Raw genomic sequence first — 13684 nt, forward strand, 5'->3', positions numbered from 1 at the left:
GCATCTCCTCTGCAGAAAGCTACAGAAAACATACAGAGTACACAAAGAGTTATAATACCTTTATAAATAAATCATGACTATATGAATAGCTTCTGACTTTTCAGCTGCAGAAAGACACACCCATTTGTGTTACTACACTTGTTCTTCTCTTTCACACATGCAAATAGGTTTTTTGGGAAATAAAGCTACATACAATCACGTTTCAATTCCCTTCACCTTCCATGATCACTTTTCTTTCAAAAACAGCTTTGAAACAATTTTTAAAAGTGATCTGGAAAGTCAAAAGAACTGCATTTGAAGGAAGTATAATTTTAAATTGTAACTTATGTTGATATGCATTATCATAATGACTACATTAACTGTGCCTACCAATACCTGTGTGACCAGATATGGTGAGGTTGAAAAATAGGCAGAAATAGAGGGAGAGGGTTACCCCCCCCCCCACCTCACAAATGCTAACCATGATAACAACCCTGACGTGGTCACGCTCTGTGATTTTTTTTTTATTCAATGGAAAAACAATTAAAAAGGCAACTGCTGTCTCCAGTGTAGAAAATAGTCCCTTGAAATGGCTTCAGCTGAATTAATTTACTGGGAATAAGGATGTCTGAGCCTTACTTTACCATATAAACTCAAGTATCTTCATTAGCCAAGAGCATCCCTGATCATGCTTGACAGGTACAGTATTGGACAAAAATATATTTTTCCATAGCAGTCCATGTATTATCTTCAGCATTACATGAATATATTCCATAAAGTTGGTTTGTGTCTGCAACCAGAATGTATACTTTGGCTAATTACTTTAACAAAGAGTCCTTTAACAAAGGAATTACACCTGTGTGTTGACTTAGCATAGGTTGTCAATTAACTACTGGGGGACTTTTTAAGAGCCTAAAATGCTTAGGTACAGAATGTCTGAGAAATTCTTGAATTCTGATTTGACTTAACTTTATATTCTAGAGATGCTATTCTGTGGATGCACTGTGTCTGTGCTACAGAAACATTATCATGGAGTATTGTCATCATGTGAAACAAATCTCCAATGGAATTAAGTGGGCCCAATGATTATGAAATGCCTTCCTTTTCTCAGCTACTCTTTTTCCAAGAGTAATTCTGTTTTTACTATTGTTTATAATGTCCCAAATGTGCTTTTTAAAGAGGCAATCGGATTTTCTGGTTTTTCTTTGAAGACATTTCGCTTCTCATCCTTCCACTCCCCGCCATCCAGTCAGAGCTGAAGAAGCTCCTTGGATGAAAAGCAAAACATCTTCAAAGAAAAAACAGAAAGTCCAGTTGCCTCTTGAAAAAGCACCTTTGGGACAACCATGACCTGAATGATTGAGAATCTGTATAAACATATTGTTTATAACCTTTATGTAAATAATTTGATATATGTAATGAACAGAAGTATACTATTTTTAGATATTTAAAACACTGTTTTATTTCATCAATTATTCAACCCTAATTAGGTTTGTTGGCATTTATTTTTATAGACATTGATTTATGATTGAATGTTTTGACATGTTGTTTTCATTAATGCAGGTTGCTTTTATAATTGGGTAGATTATAAACGCTCTAAAAATAAACTTTATCACTAGCTTGGGAGACTAGGAACATATAAATTAAACTATTAATAGAATTAATAAGCATTATATTTAAATTGTGAGCTGGAAAATAAGAACTGCTGGAGTATATTATTCAGAGCTCAGCACTTAGAGAGTCCAAGTGATAGAGGATATAAAAGTGTGTTCTCATTACCATTGTACAGTTTTTGAGTTTTAATAAAAATGATAGGTCAGGATGGTTAGTGCTGACTTGATCACCACAAAGGAAATAGGATGTGCCAGAATATTGAGTCCTATGGACTTCAGTATCATCCTGAACAACTTGAAATAAATACAAAATCCCTTTTCAACAGAGCATCGTTTGGCATTTACAGTTTGACTCAAAGCCAGGAAAAAAAATCAACCATCTAAGTGTATCAATGGCAGATGAGAGCTTGCTGGCTATTCATGGGTAATTCATAAACTGGCAATTCCTGAATACTTAACAGCATTTGTTTTGAGGTCTGTGTTAGACTGGTTGATCTCCTGTGGCAGTTCAGGGAATAGCTTATGAAATTCATGTTGGAAGAATGTTTTGGATGTACAGAAATGAAGAGCTAGCTAAACCAGAGAGAAACAGAATGTAACCTCTTTGCCAGCATGTCCAGAAAATATTTTTCAGTAATCATGATGGATAGCAATAGCACTTAATGCTATTGCTTATATACAGCTCCATAGTGCTTTACAGTCCACTCTAAGTTTACAATGTCAACATCTTGCTCCCAACAATCTGGGTCCTCATATTACCGACCTCAGAAGGAATGGAAGGATGAGTCAACCATGATATTGAGCATTAACAAATATTACGATGAATACCCAGTCTAAACAAGTACATCTAATTGCAGACAAGTGGAAAAAGAAAAGCACACTAGAGTGGACTAAAACAACAATATGCTATGAGATTTTCAAAGTATTAGAGATTAATAAAAGTATCTAGTCAAGATGTGAGTTTTTACAATCAAGAATACCCATGCTAGACTACTGCCTGATTTGGTTTTAATTGTAACAATGACAAGATTGAAGGAAATAAAGTGATCTGAGTCCAACACACTAAAATAGGAGAGCAAGAGAGAAGTGTTAAAAGCTGTAGTGTGCTTTCTAGAATCAAGGATCTGCAAGACAAGTTTTGGCAACCGATTATTTAGATAATCACTCTGCTTAGGTTAGATGATCAGTAATGTGTATGGTAGTTGTGCTGGAATTGTGACATTTAGTAAAGGGGCAATTACATTCAAGATTTGATTCAATAAACCTATGCAATTGTTACACTTTGTGCTGTTGCCTTCCTGACAATTGTACCAAAAGAGAGAGAAAAAATGCTTCATATTCTCTTTTAAGAGACCCAGCTTTCTTCCCTGAGCTACCATCATGGCTCCAACAGTGGATCTCAAAAGTTATTGATGGTGTAAGCCTGAAATGTATTCTTTGCTAACCTAAGAACAGACCTGATGTATCAGTCTTGTCTAGTATGTGGCTTTGCACACGAACAACAAATTTACCAGCAGGAGAAAAAGACATAGAAAAAGAACACTTTCCTTGCAGTTTGGTATTCAAAGACATGCTGCCCCCATCTGGATGGCAGCACTGAATTGTTGAGACCAATAAGAGCTTGATGGATTTGTTCTCCATTCATTTACCTATACTTTTTTTTAAAGCTATCCAGGTTCTGTCATTACATCATAATATGCTCCACGGGTTAGTAATGTGCTGCATGAAGAATTGCTTTTTTAAGAATCTCCTTTGCTACTTCATTGGTTTCAATGGCTGGTTTTTATTGTTAGTAGTAAAGGAAGTTTACTACTTTGTATCCAAGGCAAAACTAGGACTGAGGGCTTCTGGTTTCTTGCCTGGAGCTTTAATCACTGCGTCAAACTGTCTCTCGTGTATTGATTATATAGCATCAAGCTGTCTACTCTTAGCAACTATCCAGATAGGGGTGTCAAACTCACATTGTCACAGTGTCATCACATGACGTATCACAATTTTTTTTCCTTCGCTAAACCAGGCGTGGGCATGGCCAGTGCGTGATGCATCTGGCCCACAGGCCGCGGGTTTGACATCCCTAGATAGATTTTCTCCATGAGGATCTGGTCCTTCTGATTTTCCAGTGGTACACTCATTGCCATTGTAACTGAGCCCATCCACCTTGGTGCTGGTCATTCCCTTCTATATTTCTCAGCAGGAGAGCCTTCCCCGGAGAGCTGGCCCTTGCATGTGTCTGAAGTAATTTGTACCTAAAGTAAAACCTTGATTGATGCCTCATCAGTTTGTTTTCTTAGCTATCCACTATATTTTCAGGAGTCTTCTACAACACTAAAGTTCAGCCGCTTATTACTTTCCTGTCTTCTGTCTGCTGATTCGGGTTGGAAGGGACCTTGAAGGTCTTCTAGTCCAACCCCCTGCTTAGGCAGGAAACCCAAACCATTTCACTGTTACCTTTTCCATTTATCTCAAATTAACTCCCTTAGGTACATGCTCTCCCTGAATCATAAATAGCTTTGTTATAGAGCCTGGATGTTTTTACATCTCGACTCTCAAGGATATTATTAAAAATGCCCTGTTTCTCCTGTCCAGGTATTATCAGGGATACTTTTTAAAAATAATAAATGGCAGTTAAAATGCAATCTGTTATTCTGAAGCTAAATGCCTAGCAATACAGGATGTTCTTAAACCAGAAAGGAAGATGCCAGAGAACCTCATCTACACTTCTTTTCAGCATCAATTATTCCTGCAATAAGATCAAGCTAGTATCTATTTGACTCTTTGTGAACTGTGTTGGGGTCCCCAATCTTCGGGCTGCGGCCTATTGGGCTGCCAAAGCATCAGGCAGGTGTGCAAAGCTATGTTTGCGCATGCGTGGGACTTAGTTTGCGTTTGAAGCCATTCCACCCACCCCACCCCTCACACGCTGCTGCCACCAATCCATAGAACCAAAAAGGTTGGAGACCCCTGCTGTATATATGATCTGCACTCTTGAAGACCTTGCTGGCTGGGAGCTCAGTGACTATTATCATTTTATAGTTTAATGAAGAAAAGTGGTTTGGGCTTCTCCAGTTGCTTTTGGTTTATTCTTTTTTGCATCAAGATGTGTTGTGGAAGGATTGCAAACAGTTGCTACAGTATAAATACATAGTAGAATTACCCAGATCATTAAGAGCAACAATACAAGGGTTTTTTTTAAAAATCAATCGGGACAGTTAATACAGAAGGAAGATAAAAGAGCTGTAGTTGAGATTAACATTCCAGAGAAGTCAAGTGTTACTTTGTGCAAGGAGAATATCAGGCGTGTACTGCTTTTTTTTTTCAGGAAGAGTATTTTAAAAAATAATTAAGATTAAGTTCTTAATCTTATTTTTCATCTTGTATCAAACATACTTATATAAATGACATTTGTGGGAGGAAGTAGAGGACAGATGTACAATGTACTTCTAGTTAATGATAAGAGGATGGATTGCACCAACTGCCTAAGCAATACAACTGTCACCTGAGTGGTTATTATTTATTGATAAAATTGAGAGCTAATGGGTTCACTGGTCAAACCCAACATGACAATCCCTAAATCTGTCCAATATATAACTCTAAATAAACAACTCAAGGCATTTTAGATACTGATTTTTACCTCAGCATTCTTCTGAAGCTCTCATCCTATCTCACTGTCACATTGAGAAAAGGCAAAGCTATCTTTTAAATCAGATCAACATCAAAATGTTGGAATTAAACTGTTTCAAATTCCTCACAGAGTTAGGTAACTACTTGATTACAGCTAAAAGTACATCTCCGCTACCAAAAGGACACACTATACAATCAGGTCACCGGTTTGTGATCTTCAGGCACTACAACTTTAACAATACCCTCCATGACAATTTTGCCACTTTGGACAACTGTACATGACACTGCAATATAAGCAAGACATCTCTTCAATTTCTTCACTTCTGCTGAAGCCAAGACCTGTTCTCCAACATATAAAGGAGATGGAAAATTAATTTCCTGAGAAAGGAAGATACACCCAGGCCCAGGCATTTTCGTACCTAGGACAGCTGAAATAAGTCCATTGATCAAAACACCATGTACAATTGTTCTCCCAAACCTTGATCGCTTTGCATATTCTTCATCCAAGTGTAATGGGTTAGTATCTCCTGTTAATTCAGAAAAGATAACAATATCCTTTGACGTGAACTTCTTAATTATTTCAGCTTTGTCTCCAACTTTTATGTGTAAAAACTGAACACGGTGTTGAGTGAAGAATGGCATGGACATGCTTGGCTTTGTGGAAAATATTCTCCCAAGTCTCACACAGAAAAATCTGCATTTGGGCAATGCCATCAGCATCATAGTGTTATACAAACCGTAAGCAACTGAATAATTAATCGAGCACCATTTCTCTGCTGTTCCCAGCTAACGCAAGAAGAAATGGAGAAGTCTAAAGAAAGAGGAAAAATTCAAATAAAAGCACTAAATCAATTCCTTTTGCATAAAAGAACATTCAGGCAGCTTCAAGCAAATAAACGGCAGTTGATTAACTTCCTTGGAGACCAAATTTAATAACTGCAAGCCTAGGACAGGATGGTTAAGTGGCTGAACTCAAACATTTCAAGTAGAATGAGATGAAAGGAAATGTTGCCATAAATAATGGTGATGACAGCTTGAAGCCCTGAGAAAAGAAATGGCCATAGCCAGGTTGGCTTATATATTCAAGAAATATAAGTTGCTAACAGCAACAGATTATTTGTACTCAGAGCAGAACAAGCCGGGATGAAATTATTCTCCAAGAAAACAAAAATAGTAATACGATAAAGCAATCAACAGTAAAGCAGCAGATAGTAAACGAAACAAACCTTTACAAAAATATATTTATCCTGTTTCTTATCCACACAATGAATTCTCTGATTAGGTTAAAAAAAACTATACTAGGTTAAAAAAACTATACTAGGTTAAAAAAACTATTGAAAAAAATATAAAGCAATAAAACACAGAAAACCCAACATACCGTATTTTTTTGGAGGATAAGACGTACTTTTTTCCCTCAAAAAAGAGGTTGAAAATCTGGGTGTGTCTTATACACTGAATACAGCATTTTTTGCCTCCCGAAACCCTGCCCCCTTCACCAAAATGGCCGTGCAGAGCCTGTAGGCTTATAGAGTACTCCTGGGGGCAGAAATGAGCGAAAAATTTGCCTTTTTTGCCCCTCCCCCCCCACAGGAGCACTCTATAAGCCTCCTAAATGCAATTTTTTTTTTTACAAAAGCCTGTTTTCGTGAAAAATGGGCCATTTTCTGCTTGTTTTTGGACCTCCACCCCACCCCGTAGGAGCACTCTACAAGCTGCCTAAAGGCTATTAATGCCCTTAAAAGGGGGGAGGGCTGTTTTCGTGAAAAATGGGCCGTTTTTCTACAAAAACTTTTTTTTTTAATTTGCCTCTTCAAGACCTTGGTGTGTCTTATACCCTGGTGCATCTTATACTCCGAAAAATACAGTACATACACACACAATGAAAGTCAACTCTAATACTTTAAGGAAAGCATAGGATAAGAAGTGCATGTGAATATAGTCTATGGGATGCCTATCTTCAATATAAGATCTAAAAGTCCAAGAGCAATAATTTTATTGAACAAATAAAGCTTTCAACTGATTATTTCTCAATTCTTACCTGTATCACCCTAAAGGCACATTTTCTGTTCTGGTATGAACCAAGCAATGATAGAGCACTCCATGGTTTTACAAGGCCACTGTATAAATAATAGCATTGGATATATTAATGGAAATGACTAATCAGTAGGCAAGTAAAGTAAGCCATAAATATTTTCATGGTAAATAGAATCAAGGTTCAATGAGCTTGAAGCCATATCTATCCAGAAATTAGATCCAAATAAACTTGATGCTGAAATTTCCCAACATTTATGCTAAGATAACAAATAATGCTTTCCTGATAAAAAATTGCATTTAATGTAATCAATGGTAGCAAGTATGGAGCCTGTCCATTTATATACAGCAGCTTGCCCTTCCAATGTTAATGAGGGTGTGGCTTTCTCCTTGGTCTTTTCTTAATTAGGGTATTGTTTTCTGCTTTATTGTTTGACTGGTGTCAATCCCTGCTTATCTGGATGTAGGCTAGCAGACAGAAGACACACTGAAAGCTCCTTAATCTCACAATTATGAACAGATTCAACCATAGTTTCAACTGGGAAATCACATAAATAATCCAAATCAAGCCAAATCCAAAAATGCTAGAGAATTTCTGGAAACTAAGCATTCAGACAAACCAGCCATCAATGGACACATAAAGATAAACCACATTTACAAACCATTCAAGAGACTATAAAAAAACTAAGAAGGAAATAGATTAGAACACATCCTCACCAACCCTGGCAGGACAAGCTATTGTATATAAACAGGGAGCAAACACCACTCACAATCCCTGATGGTGTTAGCTACTTGGGTAATGAAACATCTGCAAGCAAACAAGCTCAGAGAACACTAAGAATTCCACAAACCAGTGTTTCTCAAATTTAGCAATCTCAAGATGTGTGTACTTTAACTCCCAGAACTTCCCAGTCAGCATGGGAGAAGTCTACCCATCTTAAAGCTGCTAAGTTTGAAAAACTGGTACAAGACATATGACACCTTACTCAAATTAAAAAAAAATATCTTCATTTTTATTATGCTAGAGAGCATTCCTTTATCTAACCACACCTGCCAAGAAAGCATATTCAAAATGTCTTACGCATTAGATACTCTAAGTATGGCAGTCAAAGTTTTTTCTTCATATGTCAAAACATCAACAGGTAATGCAGCACCAACCTGAAAGGAAACATGCCACTGTTACTAAGATGCACTTTAAAAGTCTCAAAGTCATTAAGAAAGCTCTCATAAGAAGTTCAATTCTGTTCCACCAGTACATTTAATCTAATTTGATGTAATTGCAAACTTGGTATTCAAGGTAAGCTTAATGAAGAATGAATGACCTGCAAGTTTTTTCAATATATTTCATTACAAGCCCAAACTTGTAGGATGTAATGGAGAATAATGAGATGATCTTGAATATTGTTTTCATCATTTTCATTTTTTAATCTACTTTTCTTGCACACATTTTAATCACCAAGGCCCCTTATATCTGGGAGAAACAGCTGGTATTTGTAATCAGAAGTATTGCCTGATCCTACCTTATTTAAAACATAAGGACTCTTTTGCTGCCAAAAACCATAAATGAGGTTTGGGAAAGGTTGTTTATCTCTTTAGCTACAAATGACAGCAAGGAATAGAGCAGTGGTGCAGTATCATTAGAAGGGGCAGAAATTATCTTTTTAAATTTTTGGTGACAGGGTGTGTTTTCATTAAAACAGATGCATGCCAATTAGTGTTTGACGTATTTCCTTATTATTTTTTCCCATGTAACAAAACATTACTGTCATTTGATACTGGATTTTAGTAATGAAGTTATTATGAAACAGGAAGCAGTGCCAGAGTGTAAAGAAGAAACTAAGTGACCAATGTGTTCTAAAGGATATTAACTAATAACAGATAAAGGCTGATATGCAAAGAACCAGTTTATTAACAACCTGAATCCTAGCTTAGCATGGTGTACAACTGCAGCTAGTAAAAGTCTTCTTAATACAGAGATTTCAATCAAAACTTTTACAGTTTCCAATCACCTCCTTCTGTATATACCAGTGATGGCGAACCTATGGCATTTGTCAGGGCACACGAGGCGCTGCCCTGTCAACTGGCCAGCGCGCATACGCGCGCTGGCCAGCTGAGTTCACCTTTTTAAAAGCCATTTTTCACCCTCCCCAGGCTCCAGAGGCTTTATAGGAGCCTGGGGAGGCAAAAAGAGCCTCCCCCCCCCCCCCGGAGGCCCTCCGGAGGCTTCAGGGACCGTCCGGAGGCTTCCCTGAAGCCTTCGGAACCGGAAGTGACTTCCAGTTTGCTCGGAGGGTGGTTTTAAGCGTTCCGAAGGCTTCAGGGACCGTCTGGAGGCTTCCCTGAAGCCTTCGGAGCGCTTAAAACCACCCTCCAAGCAAACCGGAAGTGACTTCCAGGTTGCTCGGAGGGTGGTTTTAAGCGTTCCGAAGGCTTCAGGGACCGTCCAGAGGTTTCCCTGACGCCTTTGGAGTGCTTAAAACCACCCTCCGAGCAAACCGGAAGTCACTTCCGGTTTGCTCGGAGGGTGGTTTTAAGCGTTCCGAAGGCTTCAGGGACCGTCCGGAGGCTTCCCTGATGCCTTCGGAGCGCTTAAAACGACCCTCCGAGCAAACCAGAAGTCACTTCCAGTTTGCTCGGAGGGTGGTTTTAAGCGTTCCGAAGGCTTCAGGGAAGCCTCCGGACGGTCCCTGAAGCCTTCGGAGGGCCTCCAGGGGGGCGGGGGAGGCTCTTTTCGCCCTCCCCAGGCTCCTATAAAGCCTCTGGAGCCTGGGGAGGGCGAAAAAAGCATGTAAAAATGGGGGGGTCGCGCGTTGTGCGCGCATGCGCACAGGGGGGGGTCACACATTGCATTATGGGTGCGGCACGCTTGCACACGACCCCCCTGCGCTCCCCCCACTTGTGGCACGCGAGCCAAAAAAGGTTCGCCATCGCTGGTATATACTGTACATAAATCAGAAGTTGCAAAGGATTTATAATTACCTCAAAAATATATATTTTTTAAAAATGACACACCTCACCATGGAGTCGTTTCAAAGCAGAGATTATAAGTTGTTTGAAATCAACAGGATTTAAACTAATGCCAGCTTCTTCAAACTCCCTACAAAACATTTTATGCAATACGGTTTATTAGTGTAATACGCCACAAACATGTTAAAATTATTCAGAACTGGGCAGAAATGGAATGGGAATATTTTAGAAAAGGGATTTGAACTTACAAATGGATCTTCAAATAATGGTATTCAGAAGCATTCTTCAGGACTATTCTTTCATAAGCAGCAGGTTCGATGCCCTTATTTTCATCGTCAAATTCAGACATCTTAGGATGCCCACATCTAAAAGACAGAACAGTCCATTCTGACATATTGCCAAGTCCTAAGCTCAAAATCACAAACTCTTAATTATGATCAATTGTCACCTGCACTTTTAAAATGTATGCACTGGCAGAGGGGGGGGGATTTCTCATTTTTCATTCTTTTGGTTCACTAGGCAATCTAAGCCAGGTTGCATAGGTTTGTTAGTAGTTATTCCCATAGTGGCCATAGGTGAGTCCAAAGAAGCAAACATAGACTGGAGGAAGAATGAGAGTGTCCAAAGCTTAACTGGTGTTTCAGATTCAGTCACTCTTCAATTTAAGTGATCTGGAGATACAATCTGTCTGATCCAGAACAAGAAGCATCTAAAGCTGTCAGGCTTAACTGAAACTCACTTTTGCTTTACTGTAGCTTAAAATAATTTAAATGCCCATGCAAAAGATCAGATGAAAATGCAAGCTTGCAATTTTTGTGGACCAATCTATGGACAGATAAAACTGAAAGCAATTTGATTTCAGGAAAGCCAGGTTGAAGGGACTTAGCTCCCCCCAGAATGTTTCCACCTGGAATCTTGTTCTGCTAAAAAAAAAAGTCACTAAACATCTTTATCCAAACTACTTTCTTTGTTACATCAGCGATATGACAAAAACATACGTTTTCATTGCATCCAGACAATACATGCAGTGCACAATTTAAGCACACAAATGTTATGGAGAGAGGTTTGGTAACAATAATGTTTAAGTGTTGCCACTGAAGGAGAATATCTGTAGCTCAGGGTTCAAATGAGGGAATCCTTTGTGCTTGCTGTCTCAGCTTGGTTGTTTTCTTGCAGACGTTTCATTGTCCATACTAGGTAACATCATCAGTGCAAAGCAGAATATGCTTCCAGCATCCACCTCTAACGAGAGATGGGTGCTTCAGCGCATCATCCTACAACTCTCATCATCATGGGCCAGTGGCATTGATGGGAGATGCATTGATAAGACATGGGGAAATGGAACTTAGGGACCTTAATGGAACTTGGCGAATTTTGTCTTGATCATCACCATTAAGATTTCTGAATCTTACCCCCGTTAAGCAAAGCTCTGCGCTTTTCACAGAGTTCCTGCCTAAATGCGGGTCATCGAGCTGGGCCAAAAAACGGATGTTAAGATAAGCTTAAATGGGTATGAAAGACGACAGGGTGCATTTCTTCCTCCCAGTTGTAAAATGCGCCAATCCCTCCCTTCTATCAATGATCACCGCTACTTACATCCGAGACATTACAACCAGCGCGGATCGCTCATCCTCACGCGTCCCCAACACGTGGCCGAACGGAAGCATCGAGTAGACGTGCCTCCAAACGCATCAGCCAATGGCAGACCGACATTTCTCTTTCTGACCAATGGGGGTGCGTGGCACAATGGGATTCCGTGCGGCGAGTTGGGCATCTCCATAGGTCAGGCGAAGTAAAGACTCTGGGACGAGCCGGCAGTAGGCGGGGTAATTGGAAATCAATAGGATGAAGCGCCGTGGCCGGAAGGCGTGGTCTTTGTTTCTCCGACTTCAGGGTTTCGTCGTCTTAGCTGCGGCTGGAGTTTTCGCCTTTTTCTTGGCTGCTCAGGAAAAGGAGGGGCTTGTTTATGGCTGGTTGTTCTGTTCCGATCTTTGCTGCCGCGACTTAGTAGTATCTGAATCCTAGGACTTCGTACCAGTGTTTTCTTCGGGAATAAATGTCCCCAAATCACAAAGGATTTGATCCCCAGTGAAAATGTACACTACATATCTATGGAGATTCTCAGTCATCCAGGTCACGGTTGTCCCAAAGGTGCTTTTTCAAGAGGCAACTGGACTTTTTGGTTTTTCTGTGAAGACATTTTGCTTCTAATCTAAGAAGTTTCTTTGGCTTTGATTGGATGGTGGGGAATCCAGTATAAACCCTTCTATTCCCCATGAGAAGCGAAACGTCTTCAAAGAAAAACCAGAAAGTCCAGTTGCCTCTTGAAAAAGCACCTTTGGGATGTACACTACATGCTTCAACTCTTGAGTGCTGAAATTGTACTGGCTGGATTCAAGCTTTGTACCAAGTTGTTACTCACATTTTAGTGCTAGATGGTTGTGTAAACCAAGGCTTACTTTGTGGTTTACTGTGTTATTGAAACTTAATGTTGAGTTCCTATCATGTTGGGCTGCATAAACTAATTTTGGCAGTGTGTTCATTTAGATCAGCATTCCTTAAAGTGTGGTATGATATTAGACGCTCTGAAGAGTCTGTAAAATACAAATTATCTTCCAGTCAGACAATCACAAAAAAGTCATTTTTGTTTAAAAGGATTTTTATGAAATATTTAATATCGTAGTGAACTTAATACTGTTTCAACATGAATCAAATCTACAAATGCATCAGTTTAAATTTTTTAAATTATAAACTAATATATCACTGGAGGGGGAATTGGAACCAGAAGCATCTGATGGGGATGGCACATCTCCCCTGGAATGTCTGGGGAGTCCAGAGGCAGAAGACGGTTTTGTGGCAGGCCACTGCCTGCCTTCACAAACACAGGGGAGGATCAGCTGCACACAGGCAGTGGAGATGAGAGACCACAGATCTGTGATAAGGAATAGCCCCATCTCGCTCCTCCCACTTTTGGAAACCTTGACTTCTAGACTCCGACTCATGTTTCAGCCTCTGGATTTGCATATCTTGTTTTATGAACTCTGATTCTGACTGGTGGCTTACAGATCTTGTTTCTGCGACCTCTGCTCCTGGCTTATGGACTTCGCCTTTCTTCCTTTGGGGGGCTTGTTTCTGGCAACTATTGGATTCAGTTGGTGGGACTATGTTACATTGACTTGTGGGTGGCTGGTTGTTGGGAACAGCCCTCCAGGGGTGTTGGGGAAAGTTGAGGTTTACCAACACCCCTGGAGGGCTGTCTGTTGTGATTTAGCAGTACAATAAAATACTTTATTGATGCCTGCATCTGCTACTCAACCTGGGTCAGGACAATAGATCTTTAAAAAAGGAGGAGCAGCTAGAGAGATCTTTGGAGCATGCAGAGAATAGATTTTTCTGGACAGATCTCTCTTCCACCATCACTACTTTAGGAAGGAGGGGAAGCACTGCAAAACAGTGCATTCCCTCAGACATGT

General features: G+C 39.7%; 1 protein-coding gene across 3 annotated transcripts; it reads right to left on the reverse strand.

Moving 5' to 3' along the window:
• Window positions 1-908: 908 nt before the first annotated feature.
• LOC309383036 (ribonuclease P protein subunit p14-like) lies at window positions 909-11985 on the reverse strand. 3 transcript variants are annotated; one of them, XM_081935138.1, is made up of 7 exons: window positions 11808-11985; window positions 10460-10576; window positions 10257-10341; window positions 8326-8402; window positions 7252-7330; window positions 5951-6024; window positions 5610-5740 (listed from the first exon to the last, which is right to left on the reverse strand). In XM_081935138.1, exons 1-6 carry the CDS (start codon window positions 11876-11878, stop codon window positions 5968-5970), a joined length of 486 nt encoding a protein of 161 aa, XP_081791264.1. In that variant the 5' UTR covers window positions 11879-11985; the 3' UTR covers window positions 5610-5740; window positions 5951-5967. The 3 variants fall into 3 exon arrangements, with proteins under 3 accessions (XP_081791262.1, XP_081791264.1, XP_081791263.1); XM_081935137.1 differs by lacking the exon at window positions 5610-5740 and having other exon boundaries at window positions 5818-6024; window positions 11808-11982; XM_081935136.1 differs by lacking the exons at window positions 8326-8402; window positions 10257-10341; window positions 10460-10576; window positions 11808-11985 and having other exon boundaries at window positions 909-6024; window positions 7252-7327.
• Window positions 11986-13684: the final 1699 nt, after the last annotated feature.

The sequence above is a fragment of the Natrix helvetica genome (assembly GCF_964273705.1).
Source record: "Natrix helvetica genome assembly, chromosome: 1".
In the NCBI taxonomy this organism is placed as follows: Eukaryota; Metazoa; Chordata; class Lepidosauria; order Squamata; family Natricidae; genus Natrix; species Natrix helvetica.